Below are 22050 nucleotides of genomic sequence, written 5' to 3' on the forward strand. Positions count from 1 at the left end.
ATTGATGAAGGTTGGGCTGTTATCAAACACACACACACACACACAGAGAAGCCATCGTTTAGCTTTTAAAATTTTCACCCCTAAAAGCAATTTTTTTTCCTAATTGCTTTTATTACAACTTTGTTAAGCTCTTTATTTAAAGATAACAAAAATACTTTATTTGGGCTTTTCTATATAATTTATAGCATGATCAACAGTGCACTTCCCAAGCCAAATCCCTCAAATTACTCTACATATATATATATATATGGATCTTTAATTTGCTTTTAGTCTAAATCTTTTTTATTCATCATGTGCGTGCAAACTGATACTTGCGAGAATTCTTAATAACTTTTGAAGTGTTATATATTCAAATAGTGCTTCCTAACTACGTAACTTGAATCATAGCAAGCAATGCCGCGAGATGTAAGGAATAAGGTAATTGCATGTTACTTGTTTCTTGCCATGTACATGATAATTGAAAATAATTAAAATAGCATTTGAAAATATATATATATATATATATATATATATATATAATAGAGGGCATGACTACAAATTAATAATGTCAACGGTGCCATATTTGCTTGTCATGTTAAACAAAATCTCTAAACAAAGTGGTAATAAATTATTCTCAAATTAATGAGCGGATGAGTGAAAGTCATACAGCTTGCGGTTAAGATGGGTTTGAAACCTCCATGTTCAACCTTAAAATCAATGCAAACGCATATATGGAAGAGTACTAAATGAAAAGGGAAACTTCTTTCCTAGCTCTCATAGTCAGTACTGCATATATACGTACTGGTGAAATAACTATCTACCCAAGTTTGAGGATGAAAAACGGCTAGCTTGACTTATGCTACAAAGTGTATTATAAGACCTCATTATTGAATCGGGCTCTCTCATTATAATGAATTTGTTCAATAATATATGCCACTCAATGCAGGCCAGCCAGGCTTGAGAATATTTTGCGATTTGGGATGACATGATCATGCATTTTCATACTTAATTCCTTTCCATTCAACATGGTTCGTGTCTTGGCTATACTTTCTCATGTTGTCACTCTCCGGCCCTCTGATCAGCTACGTACTTCAGTACAGTTTGGGAATTTTGATACTGGGTTGAGCATGTACGTACATTCTCCTCTCTTTCCACAATAGTCCTTAATTTTTTGTTGACACAATCTTAATTGGTTTGCTTTATACTGTTTGTACGTAGGACGTCATAATTTTAAAGTTCAATTGTTTTGGATACTTCTACTTCTTATTAAAGGTTTTCCTCCATTAAAAAAAAAAGACAATCGAGGTTTTCTTAATATATAGGAAAATAATAACTATCATTTAAAAAATAACAATAACTATCTCTAGGTACCCTATTTATAAACCCAAATCTGAAGGTTAGAAATTGATGCAGGCCATCTCGAATGTGATCGATCGGGTAAAGGCCATATCATGTTAAGCAAGGGGAGATGGTGCTTCTTGACGTGTTTTCGTAGGTAGGGGAAATCAATTAGTTCTCGAGACATGCACAGATGTCCGTGGAAGGTGATAGTTACCTCTACCGAAAATTCCAATGGTTTAACGGATTCTCGTGGGTCATTAATTCGATCGAGGGAGAATTGTAATTTAATTAATTCATTGTATGCATGCGAGACCTTCACTTAAGCTAACATACATTATTTATTTTGTAGAGCTTTATTTGATTTTTTTTAGAATTTCATTTTTATTTGAATTCTTAAATATATTATTTAAGAACATTTATATGCATGGCTGAGAAGATATGTTATACACACACACACACACACACACACACATATATATATATATATATATATATATATAAACTTTTATCGATAGAGTTATTAATTTGAGTGAATATGTTTTAAGAAATAAGTTGTATAGTTAATTATAAGATGGGGTAAGCTCTCTGCGAATTAATTACTCCCTTCGAAAAAAAGTACAATGAGATTCACACCAAAAATTCAATTTTTCATGACGGTGTATGCGTAACTTACATCTCTATTAATATTATATCTACCATTTCATTTTTTAAATTGGCTACGTGCTTTTTGAGTTTTAAATATATGTCTAGATAGATAGGTGCAAAAATATTAAATAATAGATCGATATCCATGTGGTTGCTTATTATTGGATGCTTTTGTTGGAGATACAACCAAATTAAAAGTAGCCTCTCAGATGGGAGACTTACACCATCAAGACCCGGACGGGCAACCAGAATGTGAGCGATTACCTCAATCCGGCCTGCATCTATGCTCCAATATCCCTCCTACCTCAGATTTTCTCCTCCGTCTTCTTCCTCGGGCATGCATATATAACACAGTCTTGACTTCAACAGAATAGAAAAGAACAAGCGAATATATAGCTAGACAAATATCAAATAAAGCTATATATATAGCACAAAAAGTAAACACCAGAAACCTCCAACAACCACAATTTGCTTAGACAATCAGTGAAGGGCACGATGGACAACCATACAAAAAGAAGAAGGGGCCAAAAAAAAAATCACGGAGAAAAACGTCAGGTCATGATCAGATCCCAGTACGCCACGTACACAGACTAACCGATCGAGGGAGGAATCACTGTTATAGTTGCCATATGAAGGCTCACTTCGTTTTGGCTAGTTTTTTTTTTTTTTTTGCAACTCTAGAGTTATTTTGGATGGTATATTATGACAATGCTGGTGACACAAGCATGTGTTATAGAAATCTTGGATATGAAAGTCGCATGAGTGATCATATCAACGAGCGAACTGACGTCGAACACAGCCAACATCATACATGATAATTAAAGTTTCTACGTAACGATTGTAAAAAAAATCAGCATCATACACAAAGTCCGTGGGCTGTACCTTGGCCTGATGATCCATGGCCTACAATGGACAAGAACGCATTCTTCATTGGGTAGCAGCATCCGAACCAATTTGTAGTTTTACGCCTCGCACCAAAGCTCGATGTACTTGAAGTAGTTGATCTTGAATGCGAGGAAGAGTAGCGCCCCAGATTATATTCTCGTTTCATCGAAGCTGGTGGTGATAAATTATATGCCGACGACCATGATGACGACGAGACTGATGAGAGCGATGACGATGGAGACACGAGGGCCTTCCTCGAAGTTAGCTTGAGGAAAATGGTGTAGAATGGGTTTGGCTTTGAGTTCTTCTTCGTGGAGTACAGCTTGGAAGTGGAATAATAGGAAGGAGGGGGTGTGAGGGGAGGGAGAGAGGCCTCCGAGAAGGTGTGCTTCGGGGTGCCTGGCCGTGACTCCCACATGAACGGAACTGCGCCTGATTCTCTTCCATAGTAAGGAACCCTGCAAGAAGAGTTGGCCACGGATGTTTCTTTGGACAAGAGCCTAGAGAAGAACTTGTCATTCTCCTTCATATGGAGGGACTGCTCGGGTCGATGGTTATGGCTATCCCCGCCCAGCATTTTGGATATTTGAGGGATTTCTCGATTCTTTCTGATCAATTGTTTGCAGATCTGAGAGGTTCGGATCCTAAAATGAAGCTGTAATTAGAGGACAGAGACTAATAAATTCCGGTGAGTAAGCTAGCTGTGTAGGTCTTCTATCCGTAGTAGCTGTCTAGCTACTTGTCTCTGGTCTATTTAATTTAGAAATTTGCTACTTATAAGTCTATACATCATACACCTAACTTTTTTTATTTTTTAAAATTCATTTTAAATTTTTTTTAAATTAATTCAATTTTTTATTCATTATTTATATACCAATCATTTAATAAAAGATAAAAAATTTTAAAAATAGATGATATGTGATGTATGATCTTATGTTTAAAATTTTTCTTTAATTTATGATTATGCTTGAGAAGGCCGCCCTTAAATAAATAAATTATATATATAGATATAAGAATATTACTGCATTCGTATTAAATATATATTAAAGAGTGGCATCAATTTGATTATAAGCTTCAAATGAATGAAGTGCTTTCAACTTTTTTCAATTGATATAAAGGTTTTATTTCGACCGCATCAGCTTAATTAATTGTTACTGAATTTAATAGTCGGTACTGGAGATATTTAATTATAATGTGGTAGATATATTTAATATGGTAGCTACTTGCAATTAATGATATGAATAGATTGACATGGATGTCTTTGGGCCGTCAATATATAATAACTGCGATGTCAAAATACAGCCTACTGAGGGAATTTGGTTAAGGAGAAAGGGCAACGTTTACAGATGATCAAAACTACGTACTGTGCCTGCCTTGTCCATGCATTACCCTTTGTAAAGCAGCATTTATGGTGGGGTTATAAGGAAGGTATGATGGTGGCTCAAGATGCCCTGTTGCACGTCTGTGAGATCATTAATTTTGGTCCCCCTAACTGTATATTTTGGCCCACTATTATCACAACGCCATAATATTGAAAACAACATTGAAATTAATGAGGGTTTTCCCCGTGTGAATATAAATTCTTTTTAATTGTATGATGAAATTAGATGGTTCGTTTTATATATATATATATAGACATGTAATTTAAGTAGGGCAGAGCAAAACTTCCAACACCACCAACTTTGGTCAATGCTAGTTTCAACTCTAATCTAGCAGAATTTGGAGTAAGAGTTGCTTAAAAAAAAATGGTCAGAGTCAAAGTCGAAGCCAAAACAATGGATGGATTTCTAAACGCTAAACCCCTCTATCTCCCTCCTCTGTCTCTTCCATTTCGTGCCCCGTGATGGGTTTCTGAATGATAGCTCCCCCATCTCCCTCCTCCGTCTCCTCATTGACATGCTACGGCAGCTTAGGATTGACTTTAAGTCCAATTTACTTTGTTAGAAAGTCCAATAGATGATTCTTTTGCTTACAAGATGAACCTGGAGGGTTAAAGGGGCACTTCACATGCTTTAAAAAATGCATGGGTTGGAGGAAACTCAATGGTGTGAAAGTTTTCAAGTATATTCTTCCCAAACAATAATGAGAAAATTCGCAATTAAGCTAACCTAGGTGTGTGGGGTAGGGGAATTGGGTTTTTTGGATTTAGATTTTTGTGTATAAAAGTAAAACAATTAAATGGAGAATCTTGACTGGGACGTGTGTGGTGGGGGATCCTTTGAAAATGGCAGAGAAAACTTCTGTATCAACATAAGAGAGAAATGAATCCACTTATCACATATGATGATGAAGTCTGGAAGAGGTGAAATGCTTAAAACTGTCAAAGATAACACCGACATGGATGACTGACGAGATAGAGTTCTTGGGTTGAAAAATGTTAGATGCTTTGCACAAGAGATGGATTACAGAGATGAAGAACTACAGTTTTAAAGTTTCAAAGGTTCTCAAATCGGAAAATGGTTGAAGTTTTTCTGTGTGCAGGGCTTTCATTTTCTTTTTAATTTTTATTTGCTTTTTTCTTCTTTTATTTCGTTTTTTATTTTTTTTAATACATGCTGATATGGCATCCCTGCACAACTCTCCTGCGCAAAGTCTCCTGTACATAGCGGGATTGGATGGGCTGGATCGGTGTGGTTGAATACAGTGACCAGGTCTCACTGCGGATTCTACGGCAAAAGAGAGACCACGAATCATGTACACGCAGACTAGACTCTATACTCGAATCACGAGCTTTTTTCTTCCTGGATTTCGTTTTGAAGCTTTCCCTTGTTTTCTGGTTTTATATATGAGAAATATTTTTTATAGTCAGAAAATACAATCGACGTGTAGTCATGGAGAAAAAAATAAATTAATACAAGATTTATATGAAAAAAAAAAATTATTTTTATAACTTTTTTTTATTCATGTAGGTCCTCCTAAATATAAAATAATTTTTTTATAATTTTTTTTTATTCATTCCGTACAATCGACTGTATATTGATTATATTTATCGACTGTATGTAACAAATTCTTTTATATATATATATATATATATATTCGCTGGAATGATTGAATCCAGGGAATCCGTACACGAAATACTTTCCCTTCTTTTTACTAAAAACTAAATAAAGTTACGTCGAGATTGACTGATCAAGACGGGCAGCGTAAGCATTTTCGTGCTGGAAGATAAACATTATTTATATTGGGTATGGTCTTTGAGTTTACTGGGCCTTGGATTTTCCAATGTACGTACGAAAGAGAGAGAAGGGGTGATTCGGAAGATTGAATATGATACACTGATTGACTGTGATCACATCTTAACTAAATGTACGGATCAGTATTTTTAAGTTTCAAATTCCAACGTACATTCCTCTTGACTCTTCTAGCTGAACAGATCAAATTATTCCACGAGCTAGGTATACAGTCCTCCTAGCTGGCTAGTTTCTCAATCAATTCCCCCCGCCCGCCCTCCATGACTATACGGTTAATGTGATTGATGTGCTATGTGTGTGTACCCTATTGCTAGAATCTATATATAATTCAGATTATAACAAAGTTAGTGAATTAATTTCTGCTTTTATTTTTTTTATTAAAAAAAAGAAAAAAAAAAAAAATCACATATATAGTTCTGCTTTTGCGATTCCAACCTCATAAACATGTATAGTTAATGGTCGGTAAGAGAAGTGGTCCCTGCGGAGAGAAAAAGCAAGAAGTAAAGCAGTACTCATGATGGCCAGATATAATCGACAAAGATATATATGCATACATTGTAATCATGCTCGTGACTTTAATTTTGGCCAATTGATTTACTTCTTTCAGTAAAGATCAATGGTACGTAGATAATTAAAGGCAATATTGCTTTTCCTTTTCGCTTTAATTCCTCACTAGTCGTCTTCCCACCCCCCCTTCTCGTGCAGTTATTTAAAATAGTTGCACTTTCTTCTACCCCACATGTCTACAAAGACAACTCCACTTGTATTTTTAATTTTTTACATGTCTCTACAAAAACTTTTTTAAATTTTTTTTTTATTTTTACATACTTTTTACATTTCACTAATATAATTATCTGACTTATATTTTTTTAATATAAAATAATTATTTTTATCAATCATATCAATAAAATACATAAATAATATATAAAAGTGACTATATATAACAAAATTTAATTCTTTTTTTCTGATCAATTCATTGATCAAACTATAAATTAAGTTGGCCAAGCTCCATAACTTTGGTGTCAAATAATTTATACGCTAGCTGGCTATATGCTACCGTAACGGGGAATACAAAATAATTAAGCATTTGTGACACGAACATAATTATAAGTATTTTGATATTTTCTTTAATACAGATATTTTTATACCTATGAAGTATGAGTTGGTGAAATATATTGTAAAATATCAATTATAAAATAATTTAAAAATATCCTTCTCTGTGTGAGAACTTAAGCAATGGACTTTTATATTAATAATGCATTTAGTATAGCAATAAAAAATCTTCTAATTAAATAGCATTTTAATTAATATAGAGATGTAAATTAGCCGAACTTGAGCGAGTAGTATTTAGCAAAGTCATGTTCATTTAACTTTTAATGGAACATAAATATAGCTTGAGAGTTGAGCTCATTGCTGATTTATATAAATAAGTTATGCTACCTATAATTATTTTTATATATTCTTTATATAACTTATTAATATAATTAGTTAAAATAATTATTTTATATTAAAAAATAATGTCACTAATTATATTAGTAAATTATACAAAAAATACGTAAAAGTGACTATATATAAAATTTTTATATATTATAATTAATCACAAATAGCTCTTTATTAATATTTGAATGAGCTTGAATTTATTTACGAACAAGTGAATTTTTAAAAAACAGGTTATTTATATTGGATAGTATAATTTTATTTATTAATCAAGACAAATAAGCCTTAACTTTTTGTTAATATTTAAACGTATATTTAAACAATGGTATTTTTGTTAATTCGTTAATTTTATAGATATTAAAATTAGAACAAAAATCATAAAAGTATATTTAAACGAAAATACCCCTATCACAAGTGAACGGAATCCAATCGAATTATTGCCTTTTCCCAATTGTCAGACTTACCATTGTTTTTAAGTTTTTTGGACAAAAAAAAAAAGAAGAAAAAGGTCTAATAGAGCTATTTACTTATTAGTTAGTATCATGACTGCAACAACCCTCGCGCTTTTCCAGTACCGCGATTCACGCTCATAAATTGAACTACCAGTACCAGTGAAAGTGAAGCCTGAACTCATAGCTCATCCGCACTCACCACGCTGTCCACCTTTCACTTGCTTAAACCCAAATTCAACAATCACCCAACTTTGACTCCCCTCCCCGTATCCAATTGAATCATTCCACATCATCAGTTACACCATTTCCTAAACCATACGATCCTTAATCACTCCACACCATCAGAAAAAAGCGGCCCGTTCGCTCGCTGAGTGGACCCGGTTCCCACTCTCCTTGCTTTTTTCCCGACCTAGTCGTGACTCGCCACCAGCATCATCATGTCACACAAACTCCGGAATACCTTTTTCCCAGAAGTCCATGCCCGGAGTCTTTATAAAAACGTCTTCGTCTTTAGACATGTCGTTAACTTTGTGTTTTTCGCAATGGCCGAAGCCTTGGACTCGGCTGCCGACCCTGGGACGCCGGCTGCCGACCCTGGGACGCCGGGGATTCGGGAAATAAGGTCCGACACGACGCCTCAGAGTTTCTCGGGTCATGGAGCTGATGCAGCTCCGGGTTCGGGGATAAGGCGGTTTGGTTTGCGAGCGGAAATCGATACTTCCCCGCCTTTCGGGTCGGTCAAGGAGGCAGTGACCCGGTTTAGTGGGAGCGGGACCTGGGTGCCATTTTGCGGGATCGGAGATATTTATGTAAGCAGTATTGATTTCATTTTCATTACTAGAGTTTAGTACTGTCTCGCAGAATAGGGATTTTGATATTTATTATTGATCCGGTCATCACCAGGTTATTGTTCTTTATCCACTTGATACTTTTTTTTTTTTTTTTGGATAATCTTGGGTGTCCGGGCCAACTTACGCGCACCTCGACTAATCCCAAGAAATCCTGAAGTTAACGATCAGGTAAATCCTCCAGTGGCCCTGAGGGGACTCGAACTAGTGACCATTGGGGAGCAGACCCAAGGTCTGACCAATTGAGCTACCCCTCGGGATTTTCCACTTGATACTAACATACTGCTGTTATCAACAACTAACTTATATGGTTTACTTTTTTCTTTTTAATTTTAAGACAACTACTTAATATATGCTATTCATGAAGCTTAGTGGCGGAACTCCCAGTTCCTTCCTGAAAAACTTGGAATCACCAAAAAATTTTAGTAGAAAACTAATTGGTTTTGTTTGATTTATTTACTTAATTTATGATTGTTCTTTAATCTAATGTTTTGTTTTACATTTAAATTGGGTGTAAGAATCTGTAAGTTCATGTGATTTTATTAAAAGAAATTAAAAAGCAAAATTTTGGATCCAAATGAGAATGAAATGAAGTCCAATAACTGAATCTTAAAACCGTTGGTTTCTGCTGGTGCAAGATTTGAAAATTTTCCTTTTGATTCGCAAGAGAAAAAGCTTTGTAGTTTTTCGAGTATATAAGATGAATTTCCCCCTACGAACTTATTTCTTATAACTTATCTACTCTGTCATGGTTATTTTCTCAGATTATGTAAGTGATCAAATCAATTTTCAGAGATTTTCTCTCTGAAAATTATTATCAAACATACGTATGTTTGCATTTTATAGTTTCCTGCATGCCTTGCAGAGTTTAGTTGTCCCATTCTACTCATTCATAGGGTATAAATGCAATTGCTTTTCCGCATCTTCTCAAGAGAAGGCTTTTCATTTGCAGAATGCATTTGAAATCTCCCGCATCCTTTTCTTTCCTCTCCTCTTGTTTGCTTGCTTGCGATTTACAATAGGATTGTCATGAGCAGAATGGCATTGAGGAGTTTGACATTAAGAAAGTGGAGGAACAGGCAGCAGAGTTGGAGAAGGATCTGATTGTGAAGGAACTGGAAACACTTGATGTCCTGGAAGAACTTGGAACAACAAAAAGGATTGTGGAAGATTTGAAGCGGCAACTACAGAAAGAAGCATTGAAATGCTTGACTGGCCAAGACCACTCTGATGAGCAGATGCCAACTCCTACTATTAAGCAAATGGACAAAGAAAGCCACAGAAATATTTTCAACCGTTACGGGCAAAACGCTGGATGTTCAAGCCCGTGCCCCACTTCATCACCTGATTTGATCTTGATGGAGTTGAAGCAAGCAAAAGTTAACCTTGGTAAAACGATAGACGATCTTGGAGTGATTCAAAATTCCGTTGAATGTCTAAATAAGAAAATGATGAAAGAAAAGGTTTTACTTGAGAAGAGTCGTGGGTGGCTATCATCAAAATTTGCCGGGGTATCGTCGCTAGAGGAGGAGCTAAAACAAATAAGAGTAAAGCCACAAATAGTAGACGATAAAGAAGCCTATGGTGCCATTGAGAATCCTCCAAATATTTCAAGGGACTTTAAATCCATGGATGGGCTATGTAAGAGATCAATTGCTGAAGCTGCAAGATCTGAAGTTTCAAATCCAATGACTGTGAATGAACCGACCAAGGCCAGCATGAAGACTGCTGAGATGAGGTTGGTTGCAGCCAAAAAGATGGAGGAAGCGGCCAAAGCTGCAGAAGCTGTTGCACTTGCTGAAATCCAAGCTCTTTCAATCGATGATAGATCATCATATTTCATACTTCCAGAGCCAGAGAAAATAACTTACTCTTTTGGAGATCGATCTCCTTTAGTCACCAAAGCTCAAAAATTTGGGGGGCTGCCCAAGAAGAATGTAGTTGATGCGAAGTTCCAAGCAGATGAAGCTAATATCTCTAAACTGTCCATTTTGAAGAAGTTAAAGGAAGCCACAGATGAAGTTAGACACAGTAAACAAGCCCTGGAGAAAGCTTTGAACAGGGTAGAAACAGCAAATAAAAAGCAAATTGCAGTTGAAGAGGCTTTCCAGAGATGGATTCCAGAGCATGAACAAAAGGGACAGGCATTTTATAACTCGGTCAATCGCAATAATGTCCATGAATCGGATCCCCGTCAGGTTTCTCCACTCAATGATATTAACAAGTCAAACCTTGTAAACAATGAACCAAAGCCTGTTTTAAGGTCGACAGTTTCAATGCGAGATATACTAAGCAGGAAGCAAGTTCTGCCCAATGACTATATGGCAGGAAATGAAATGGAAGGCCACGCAGAAGGACAGAAGGTGGCCTTGAGTCAAATGCTTCATGCACTGAGGGAGGACCTAGCATTTTCTTCAAAAGCTGAGAAAGATGGAAGTGATCATAAGCAGCAGTTCTTAGCACAGAGGAAGAAATTTGGACTTATCCATATATCATTCCCTTTGACGAGGCCAAGTAAGAAAAAAATGCAAGCTTTGAACGCAGTGTGACGAGATTGATGCATTACAAATTGTCTCGTTTGGTATCATCTCCTTCATTGTTACTCCATATAGGTCAGGTGTGGTGCTTTTTTAGCCTAGAAAAAAAAAATGTGTGTTTTGTTAATTATATCCATTTTTTGTAAAGGTGCTTTGTGATTTAATGATCTGTGATTTTAATGAGCTACGAACTAAAGGCTGGGGTAGATGATGGATTGAAATGATGAAGCTTTTACTCTTTGATGCGTGATATTGTGACGGTTGGTGAAGCAGCATTTGCTAGCAAACGTGAGGCATGCCTGTAAACTTGGTTTAGTTGTTGATGTTGCTAATACTGGTTTCTATGTTTTTATTACATGCTTGTAATCAATAACCGTCTTGTACCTTATGTGAATATGTAATAGCAAGTTCCCATGAAGAGATTGTAGTATCTTTTGATTTGCGTGCAATTCCCAGATGGATAAAGGATACATGTCCCTCGTGTCCTTATCAGACATGCGTGCCCCCTGTAACAGGTCCCAACTCAACTCAATAAGAGAGAACTGAACCCATATTGCACTCCTTGACTTCGAGCTAGAATTCGGTACCGTACCCTGACAGTGAATTCAGCGTGCCTGAAATAATAAATTCAAATCATCAAAAATATAAAACTATACATTGATTAGGCATCAGGACAAGGAATGAATTGCTTTACATACGAACCAGAACATATGACTATGCCATGTGTTTTTGTTCCATAGGGTGTGCACATTAAAGACTATCTTTGTATTTTGAAGTACAAGGATTGATGGAGGGGTGGAGATGTCTGCTAGTGCTCTTTACTTTTCTGTTTTACTCTTTTGAACCGAACATATATGTAATAACACGCGTCCCTCACCCTCCATCGCGGCCCATGAAAGCATGCGCAGCTTTGGGCCAGCGTCGGGTAAAAAGAAATTTGTCTTTTGCCTTTTAGCCATCACGAGTAGTAATGCTCCTACACGTTAGCACTTGGACGCAAGGCACTGCAACTGTTAAAAAAGAGCTCACGTTGTTACGTGAGTTGTGTTCTGGAGTAACGTTGCTCATTATTTTATAATATAATATTGATTAAAAATTATTTATTATATTTTATTTATTAATTTATAATCTAATATGATGAGAAGGTGATGAAAAAAATGATAATAAATAGATTTTTTCTTATTTTGTATTAGATTTTTATTATTCTTAATAGACTAATGTGGGAAAGAGTCCGGTACGGTGCATTCTCTTTGAGAAAAATAAAGTTCATCATTAAAATTTGAAGTGGATCCCAAAATAAATATAATCATCATGTAATTTATTTAAATATATGTTTTAAATACTTAACATATATTTAATTTCCCTTATGGACTGAGTGGTACGCCTAACTTTGGGCGTAACATAGAAAGACCCAAAAATAAAATGAAAAATAGAAAGAAGTAAATGGGAGGCAAACTCTTGTTAATAATGCCCCGCCCAATTACAAGAGAAGCCCGCGAAAGAAAACCAACATTAGAGGAGATCAAGAGAAGATGTACAAAGAAGTCAAAAGTTGCAGAGCAGCTTGGAGCGTGGAGTCTGGACGCTCTTATGGCCAATCCACCTAGGAATCGAAAAAGGGTCCGAGCAGTCCGCCGTGCTCCTGATGGTAGCGCCTTTCGGAAGTGGTAATCGCACTTATAGACATATGCAGATACATCTCTGCAATGTATATTATATTCATATCCGTATTTTTTTCGTTTTTATCTTTTCTCCCTTTTGTCTTTGTTACTCTCATTTATCGTCAATGTTGCAGCAACAGTTGTGGGGTTTCGGTGGCAATCGCTTTGGCCGACCTACACGAGTGTGAAACCAAGAAGGTGGTGGTGCAGAGGTTCAGAGGAGTATCAGAGAGGCCAAACGTTGTGAAACCGACCTTTGGGGATCAACCTAGATCGGCCTTTCGGGTTTTCATGTAAACACTCTACATTTCCATTACTTATATTTTTAAGTTTTTTGTTTTCTGGGACTCTAATTTGACCTTGATTTTAGTTTTTGTGCTGCATGCTTTATAGATGTATAAGCTCATGCCCTTAATCATGTAGAATTGCATTCTACGCATAACAAACATTTGCGCATGCAGAAAAACACTGAAACATATGCTTTGTAATATTTTCATTATGTTTGGTCGTTGGGAAAATGGATGATTAAGAAAAGAAACCATATTTTGAGATTACTGTTTGAATTAGTTTTTTTTGACAAATATCGAATTGATGTTTCATTATAAAATATTTGGAATATAATTTTTTTTTTATAAGATTTGGAATATATTTGAAAGATATAGGCACATATTCTTGTTTGGAGTTGATGAATGCTCTTTCTTTTTCTTTTTTCTTTCTTTTTCGGTTGGTTTACTAGGGAGAGCTTTGTGAAGACCTGCAAGACCATAAATGTGATTACCATTGATCAAAACGGGCTTGACACTTGGAAGAACATGTCCAAGGAGGTAATGTTCTTCAAAATTTCTAATTGGCCTACTTAATTATATTTTAATATGAGGGTTATAACTCCTTGACTTTTCTGCAGGAGAGGAAACCATACATCATTGAAGCTGAAAGGGTAAACCATTCTTATGGGAAAGCTTTGCTTGAAGAAGTCGACAATTTGCAAGAGGTAATCCAGTTATACTGGGTGTTGTCATCGTGGATACTCGTATGATTTTTTAGGCTTGCTGGATGGAAATAATATATTGTAACAATCATACATTCAGTTTAGATCAAGACTTAAAAAAAAATGCCAACTAATGATTCTCTGGTGCGCTTAGGGTGTAAATTTTCATCTACACAGTTGCGTACTTTATTTGTTCAATCTGTTTACTCTAGTATTTATGCTGGAGATTGTGATACATTTGTCCCATTTGTTCTAAATTTTATTGATGGCAAGAACTAGAAGCTCATGCCATTTATGGCTACGTATAGCTCAGAGACATGCTTTGGAAAACTTTGAACCGTCAAGCTTCACCTCCACCAGGTTGTGTTAACATTGTTTCAGAATATTGTTCTCTGATGTGAATGTTAACCATTTTGTAATTATGCCAAGGTAGCTCACTTTTCTATGGCGTAATAGCACTTTGCACTCAAACTCCCACCTCTTACACACTTAATCATGTAAAGTGACACAAATGCCCTTGGCAAAAGTTATTTTTCATTAGCATTTATGTAATTTTACATGAATGGCCATTTTTTAATGGAGGGGAAAACCACTATCAAAACTTCTAGGTTAAAGTTGCACTGTGTCAAAGGTTACAAGTGTAAGTGAGAAGTAGATAACTCACACAGAAAATGTCATTTACCCCGTTTCCATTGAGCCTAATTCCTCTTATTCCGTATATCCACTCTTGAAATTCCTTTCATTCTAATTCCAAAGTTGAGGTTTTCAGGATTTGAATGATATCAAAGATATGTTGCAGGTCAATGATGAGGCAGATTCAGCAATGGTGGGGAAGTTTGATCAGGTTTTTTTTTATTATTATTCTTTTTTAAAAGGTTGAGGTTCAGAGTGGGTTAGTTGTCTTTATGGTTGTAGCTGCTTTATGTTAGTCTCTAGAATATTTCGTATATTTATTATTTGAGGCATTCACAGTTCTATGAAGGCTATGAAGACTACGAGAACTCTAATAGCTTTGACAGTTTTCAGTCTGTAGAAACTGAGTGATCTTTATGTTGGTACCTCTCTCTCTCTCTCTCTCTCTGTGTGGGCAAGCGTGCATATGCATGTGTTTTTGTTTAGATTATTCTGAATCAGATAGTCTCTGCCTTCATCTCCTAACATCACCACCATTATTGTTCTGCAGTGCCTCACTAATTCCCAAGGAAATGGTGCAAGCATTATTGTCGAGAAATCTGGCTGAAGTTTGTACTAGTGATGGTCCCATTTTTTGAGAAATCTGGGGCAGGGGGGCCAATCAATTGGTAATGTTAGAAATCTAAATTCTGCCAGAATTTCTGCCACTGTTTTTGTTTCTCAAGGCAAGTCATTTGGCTATTGTATAGTACAATAGGGGTTTTGTATGCATATGCATGCATGTATGTATTTTCAGTTTTTGTGTATTTTGATCTAATTGTTTGAGATGGTGAGGGAATTTGATACTTTTAAGGAGGCGTTTAGTCAATGTTTCTGCTGTGTAGAGTGTTGGCATGGCCTCATTTGGATACAAGAAGTGTTTCATCTCATTTTATCATTACAACTTTTTTCAATTTCTATGCAAAATATAATAAATAATTCAACTTTTTTAAATTTCAAAACAATAATAATATTAAAAAATAATAACTTAACAATATCTTATTCAACTTTTAATTTTCATTTAAAATCATTTCATCCCATACTACCATCCAAACCTATCTTAGAACAAGCGCTGCTTGGAGTTTCTGGGCTGGTACCAGATTTTATGATTCGTTGTTGGGTACCTTTGTCATGTGTTCATCTTCTTGTTACTTGGTGCGAATTTACTGCACACTAAACACACCGTAGTCTTGCTAAACCCCAAAAATAATGAAAAGAAAATAAAAGAAACTTGTTTAGGTGTCCAACAAGAGGCTTAAAAGCGTTCACATCCGTTTTCTATAATTTTTCCTAAATTTTAGTAAAAGATTACACTTCTTATAATTTTTTTTTTTAAATTTTATTCATTTTTAAAAAATCTCATACATCTCATTTTCTATTGTTTCTCTATTCTATTAAAATAATATTTTTTTATTCTTCTTTTTTATTATTTCTACATTTTTAACTATTTTTTATAAAAAATATATATAAAAACTGATTTAGAGGATGAATAGTGACTCTTCAAATATAGGGAGTCATTGTCTACATTCTAAATCTATTCCTTAAAATAGGGAATCAAATGGAGTGTTTATTTTGTCAAAAAGTTAAGTTGATTTATTAAAATTTAAAAATTTGGGAAGTATAGGGAAGTGGATGGGAATATTCAGTGATTTTTTTTTCTCTCTAAAGAAAGGCTTATATGATGTCATTCATCATTTTATTAATTATTATCATTTCATAATTTCTTAACATGACATAAAATAATTTAAAATTTATTTTATATTTTTTAACTTTCTATGAATTATTTGATGGTGCATTAGAAAATAATAAAAGCAAGATAAGTATTATTTTGTTAAAAAAAAAAAAAAGGCCTTTTTGTATGTAAGGTTGTAAAAAAATGTTAATAATTATTTTCCTATTTTTATCTCTTAAAAAAGACATTACAATGGGATTAACATTACATAGATGCTTAAAGTGGGCAAATTATTTGAAAAAGTGGGCCTCATTTACATATAGATATTTTGAAAATTTTTATTTATAAGTGAATAGCATATTTAGTAAAGTGATTAATAAAATTTAATTTGGATAATGTGAAGAGGAACAAATCATTATTGATACGAAAGTGTGCCTAAAGGTCCAAATGTTGAAGGGAGACACCTCATTGCTTGAAGTCTTGACATTACATAACTCGTTGTTAAGGACCCTGCTTAAGTTAAATTCCAGTTCTGGATATGTATACCTATTTGCCGTTCCGTAGACCAAGCATCTTTGAACTTTGTGGAAAATTCGATTATTCTCATCTATTTGTGGATTATTCTCATTTATTTTCTACTTTTAAAGAGGAAAATTAAGCTTTATAGTTTCTACTACTCGGGAAAAAAAAATATATATATATATATATATATATATATATATTCTGCCGGAGTTCCATTATTTCGTTTCGTTTTGCTTTCAAGGAGTCGTATCTCTCTAACAACAGAGACAGCACAACTCGTCATCTTTCCATTCCATTAGCTTTCGTTTCGCTCCGTCCAAAAAGTCCGGAAGAGGAGTACCGTAGGGATAAAACAAAGAACCAGCTACTCTCTTCGGGATTTGGGGCTCAACCATATTCATCTAGTCGTGTGCTAATGGGCTGTGCAAGTTGCAGCAGTTTCCAAACCTCTTCTCTTCTACTTCCTCGGATAACCTCTTCTCGTATATCGTTTCCTGCCCAGCTCAGAATACCGGTCTGCCTTTATTTCTTTAATATTGTTTTTAAAAGTTTATTTTACGTCCCTGCCGTTTGTTTCGATTATTAATTGCTCGTATTACACAGAAATCAGGGCGCTTGAACCTGGTTAAGTATAACCTGGTGCTTAGGAAAGCTTTTGAGTTCGACGAAAATGTCTCCTTAAATGGTTTTCCCACCACACCCAACAAGGTTTTCATGCAAGAGGTATTGATTTCCCATGCTTCTTTTAATTTTTTATTTATTGCATTCCTAATTCTCAATCAAACTGCTTTTTCCCTTCATTTATTCTGTGCACCGCAGCTCCAAAAAAATTTATTTTTTAAGTTTGCTGGTTTTCCTTAATTCGCGTTTTGCAGGGAAGATATGTTGGCGAACCCATTGTGTTTGGGAATTGAGCTTCTTGGTTGTAGCTTTTATTGCACAGTTTCACGGTTAGCAATTCAGTTTTGATTAACTGGATAATTTTTGTTCACCTTTGGTTGCGTTTCAGGCAATTGGAGCTGAATATGGAGAAGGTTTTGAGACTTTCAGGCCAGATGGACCTCTAAAGGTTGATGTGGTAAGGAATTTGACTTATCTCATATGCATGGTTCAGTTTTTTCTCATCTGATGGTTCGATTTGGTTGTTACTTCTTATTGCGAATAGGAGTTTTTGAACGACAGACTGCAAGAAGGCTTTCTTCAACGAGTACGCTATGCAATGAAGCCAGATGAAGCATATGGCCTTGTTTTCTCCTGGGACAATGTGGTGGTAAATTTCCAAACTTTGGTAGTGTGTATCATGGACTTATTTGATGATGCTGGATTTTTTTATTAAAATGCTGGGTAGAACCGAGCTGAAATTGTTATTTAGATGGAGTAAAACCAGTTAATGATGCAAATTTTTAATAGACAAGAGAGATAACTGACGTGTAACACACCAGCGCCTGCCTGCTTTTGTGAAAGCCCCCATTATAACCAAAATTTCAAAATGATAAGACTTTCTCCAGAGATTATTTTAATAAAAATACAGTTCCTCAACCAACAAATAGAAAATGAGATCATAAATGAGGTTCACGAATATGTGTTTCAGGTTGTCTACAATTAGACTTGAACTATAAAAGGCAGATTCTTTTCCATATTTATAATTACTCTCCAGACACAAAAACACAATTATTTCAAAAACTCTAGATATAATTTCCATAGTACCCGTTCGGATGCAGCTTATTTTCAAAGGGTGGGCTTGAGATGAGCTGTAGAATTAGACATATTGGGCTCGATTCTACACTAGGAGTTCCCCTAGGTTATCTGATACATGAATCTAGTGGTTTGAGTTGTGTATTCAGGTTTTCCTCCCTTGGCTGGGCATGAATCTACACTGAAAAGAAAAATTCCCCCAATGTAATTACATGTATAATATGTTTCAGGCAGATACTCGAGCTTTAAAGTTGAATGCTTGGAAGCAGCTTGCCTATGAATTGGGTATGTAGCAGCTTTTCTTTTCGCTTTTATTTGTTGGGAAGGGAGAAGGGGGGTTGCTTTGGATGGCAAACATCGTTTTTAGCTGTAATTCAGCTGATACGCATAACCCTATGTGGAGAGAAAAAACCCATGGGGAGATGCATGGTTGTATGCAGATGTATAAGAATGATTTTTATGCAGACAAAGAAAATTGTTTTCAAAGAAGGGAATAAATTCTGTTTTTTTATTATTTTGTGATGACTTGGTGAGATTGAACCAAAATTTCTGATGCTATGATCATATAGTTGGCTATTTTGAATTCTCATGCAGGAAAGGAAATTCCTGAAAATGGTGATGTGCAAAGACTGATGGTTTGTGCAGGTTCTGATCATGTACTCAAGAAGGTTTGGAAATTCATGGTTTCATGTCTATCACAATTATTACATGGTGTCATCTCTGGATTGCATCTCTTGTTAGACTCAAAATAAATTAGATTTTCAGAGATAGAGGTGGTTGTTTCTCATTAACTGTCAATTCCTTATTTTTTATATCAAAGATCTCTGACAAGTTTCCAAAATATTTCAGTTTTTACTTTGGGATGAATCAGAAAGCGAAGTGGAGAGATTGAAGTTTAGATTTTCGCAGTTATATTATGGGAATCTTCTTGAAGTGAGCACTTAATTCAATTATTCTATTGGTGTCATGTTTATCTCAGGTGCAATACTTTAGCTTCTTCTTCTTCTCTTCTTCTTCTTCTTCTTCTTCTTTTTTTTTTTTTTGGTCTCCAGCTTAAAGAACCCATGGAGGGGCTCAAAGAATGGCTGGATGCAGTTTCTACATCTCGCATCCCATGTGCTGTTGTTTCAAGTTTAGATCGGAGATATATTGTAGAGGCACTAAGGAAAATGGGTCTCGAGAAGTATTTCCAGGTTGGTTATTTGATTCAAATTTAAAATTCCTTTCTCTGTGGAGAAAAGCAGTGAGTTGGCACACCTTTATATGCACAGTTCAGCAGGATATGCAACATGATGTTTCCCTTTGGCATTCTAAATGGTAAATTCAACTCGTTTTCAGGATATGTAGTTGCTTGCTTTATGCTTCTCTGTTTTTCTGCCATTTGATACAATGAAACTGCATGGTATTGGGAAACCATTTTTCTCTACAAAATAGGGCTGCATTTTTGCTGTGATTCTGTTTGTAAAGAAATTCCTGTAAAACATAAAAAAATTTGACAAAAAGTTGTTGAGAAAATTTCAGTGGAAATATTATATGCTGCCATCATGATAAAAGATGCATGAAAAGTTAGATTGAGATAGATTTTGTTTGATCAGGAATTATATTAGATTGCACTAAATGGTAACTTCCCTTCAAGTCACTGAAGTAATGGTGGACATCATGCACTCCCAGCTAATTGTCATCTTTTTGGAGTTGCAGGCAATCGTGACTGAAGAAGACGGTATGGAATCAATAGCTCATAGGTTTCTTTCTGCAGCTGTGAAGGTAAAGTTTGCAAGACATGATTAAGATCTATTCACTCCCAGCTTTTGAGTTCAGCCTTTCTTAATTTTCTTAGTCTTTTTTCTTGCCTTATATTTTCTCTGAAACCAGAAATGGTTAACCTGGAGTCATTTAATTACAACTTAAACTGTAAATGATTATACAAGGAAACTTTTATTTTCTTAAATTTAAAATTTGGATTTTGATGCTGGATCTCGTTTTTTTTCCTGTTCATAACTCAAAGTTATTGCAAGTGAAAGTTGCCCACCATATGCACGGTTATAGAATATAACATGATGCTTCCTGAGACATGATATGTGTGACATCACTGCTGCTCTATAGTTCTGCTATATTTTTTGAGATGCTTGTGCTCCTTGCAGTTGGACCGGAAACCATCGAAGTGTGTGGTGTTTGAGGATGACCCAAGGGGTGTAACTGCTGCACACAATTGTACAATGATGGCTGTGGCGCTAATTGGTGCTCACCCAGCGTGAGTATTGACACTTCTGTATAGGGAGTTTTAAGATGTTTCATAAAGCTGGCATAATTTGTTATATGTTGTTCCCTTGGTTAGGTGCTCCTGTATACACCTTCTGAAGTGTGAACATGAGTAGTGCTTCTTTGTGTGTTTAATAAAAAATAGAATATTGTTCACTTTCTACACACGCTTAATTCACACATCGTCTTTTAATTAATACAAAGATACATAGAAGTTTGTCCTTGTTACAAGTGTTTTATGCTATAATATCAATTTTCCTCACTTATTTATTAAAGTAATCGTTTGTTTGAGTTTTTCTTGGTCTATGCGGGTGCAATGACTGTGTCTTGATGTTAATTGTGTTACAGCAAATGTTGTGCGGAATAAAATCACTTGCCATGCCATACTGTTGATCTAAATGTGTGCTTGTTATGCACTTTTTCTAGTCTGTGAAATGTAGCCTGAAAAATATGTCGACACCTTCATTGAATTTGGAGATTGATTGGTTCCAGAACATGCAGGTACGATCTGGTGCAGGCTGATCTTGCAGTTGCTGGCTTTAATGAGCTTTCAGTAATTAACCTGCGAAGATTATTTGCCAATAAGGGTTCTGCATTCATGGACCTGCAAAAGCAGATTGTGGAGAAATCTCCTCCGAAAAGGAAGCTTACCACTGATACCATTTTTTGATTCACTTTCCACCGTTCCTCTCTTCGCTCCCTTGCCAAATTTCTCCTTGTAATTAAGCAGCTAATTTTCAGAGCATTCTTTTGTATTTCATGGTGTCCTGTGAAATTCTTAAATGAATCCTCGTTTGCTGTTTAACATATAGGTGAAAAATGTAACAACCAGGGAATATGCGTTCCCTTACATGGGCTAGCTTGATTTCTTCCCTTCCTTCAGTGTAGAAGATCCTACTTTGGGGAACTCTATATAGTTTAACATTGCTCTGTTAATAAAAGCATCTTGCTGGTTAATTTCTTTGTTTTTTTTATTAACTTTTTATTTGCTGGTTTCATTGCTAAAGACCAGACAAAGTTATATGTTTAAATGCGTATTTGAGTGTCACGGTCTTGATATTGTATGATTTTCATATTCTATCTAAGTTTAATAATCCATCGATACCTTTTTCCGTTAGATTTGAGATTATAATTTTTTATTTTTACGTGTAATAACATTGAACATTGACTGCATTCTTATTTTGTAATAATTTCTTTTCTTTTTTTAAATGTAAAATTTATTATTAAAAAATGAAATTTTTTACGTAGAACTTGCTTTTTGTTTTT

The 22050-nt window shown here is 35.2% G+C and overlaps 4 protein-coding genes across 11 annotated transcripts; 3 read left to right on the forward strand and 1 right to left on the reverse strand.

Moving 5' to 3' along the window:
* Nucleotides 1–2079: 2079 nt before the first annotated feature.
* LOC122292503 lies at nucleotides 2080–3588 on the reverse strand. 4 transcript variants are annotated; one of them, XM_043100922.1, is made up of 2 exons: nucleotides 2848–3588; nucleotides 2080–2288 (listed from the first exon to the last, which is right to left on the reverse strand). In XM_043100922.1, the coding sequence occupies exons 1-2, from the start codon at nucleotides 3425–3427 to the stop codon at nucleotides 2266–2268; spliced, it is 603 nt and encodes a 200-aa protein (XP_042956856.1). In that variant the 5' UTR covers nucleotides 3428–3588; the 3' UTR covers nucleotides 2080–2265. The 4 variants fall into 4 exon arrangements, with proteins under 4 accessions (XP_042956856.1, XP_042956848.1, XP_042956839.1 ...); XM_043100914.1 differs by having other exon boundaries at nucleotides 2080–2291; XM_043100905.1 differs by having other exon boundaries at nucleotides 2080–2320.
* Nucleotides 3589–8166: 4578 nt separating this feature from the next.
* Nucleotides 8167–11751, forward strand: LOC122292539 (WEB family protein At2g40480-like). Its single transcript, XM_043100942.1, has 2 exons — nucleotides 8167–8739; nucleotides 9816–11751. Exons 1-2 carry the CDS (start codon nucleotides 8368–8370, stop codon nucleotides 11325–11327), a joined length of 1884 nt encoding a protein of 627 aa, XP_042956876.1. The 5' UTR covers nucleotides 8167–8367; the 3' UTR covers nucleotides 11328–11751.
* A 998-nt stretch (nucleotides 11752–12749) lies between these two features.
* On the forward strand, nucleotides 12750–15534 carry LOC122292546 (high mobility group B protein 7). 5 transcript variants are annotated; one of them, XM_043100969.1, is made up of 7 exons: nucleotides 12750–12982; nucleotides 13117–13269; nucleotides 13713–13800; nucleotides 13881–13967; nucleotides 14734–14808; nucleotides 14937–15019; nucleotides 15148–15534. In XM_043100969.1, the coding sequence occupies exons 1-6, from the start codon at nucleotides 12759–12761 to the stop codon at nucleotides 15006–15008; spliced, it is 699 nt and encodes a 232-aa protein (XP_042956903.1). In that variant the 5' UTR covers nucleotides 12750–12758; the 3' UTR covers nucleotides 15009–15019; nucleotides 15148–15534. The 5 variants fall into 5 exon arrangements, with proteins under 5 accessions (XP_042956903.1, XP_042956888.1, XP_042956895.1 ...); XM_043100954.1 differs by having other exon boundaries at nucleotides 12761–12982; nucleotides 13111–13269; XM_043100961.1 differs by having other exon boundaries at nucleotides 12761–12982; nucleotides 13111–13269; nucleotides 14937–15015.
* Nucleotides 15535–17028: 1494 nt separating this feature from the next.
* LOC122292582 (5-amino-6-(5-phospho-D-ribitylamino)uracil phosphatase, chloroplastic-like) lies at nucleotides 17029–21741 on the forward strand. Its single transcript, XM_043101005.1, has 11 exons — nucleotides 17029–17344; nucleotides 17434–17553; nucleotides 17840–17908; nucleotides 17996–18100; nucleotides 18756–18810; nucleotides 19120–19193; nucleotides 19375–19458; nucleotides 19578–19718; nucleotides 20224–20289; nucleotides 20667–20776; nucleotides 21286–21741. Exons 1-11 carry the CDS (start codon nucleotides 17246–17248, stop codon nucleotides 21452–21454), a joined length of 1092 nt encoding a protein of 363 aa, XP_042956939.1. The 5' UTR covers nucleotides 17029–17245; the 3' UTR covers nucleotides 21455–21741.
* The last annotated feature ends 309 nt before the right edge of the window (nucleotides 21742–22050 follow it).

The sequence above is a fragment of the Carya illinoinensis genome, chromosome 1 (assembly GCF_018687715.1).
Source record: "Carya illinoinensis cultivar Pawnee chromosome 1, C.illinoinensisPawnee_v1, whole genome shotgun sequence".
In the NCBI taxonomy this organism is placed as follows: domain Eukaryota; kingdom Viridiplantae; phylum Streptophyta; class Magnoliopsida; order Fagales; family Juglandaceae; genus Carya; species Carya illinoinensis.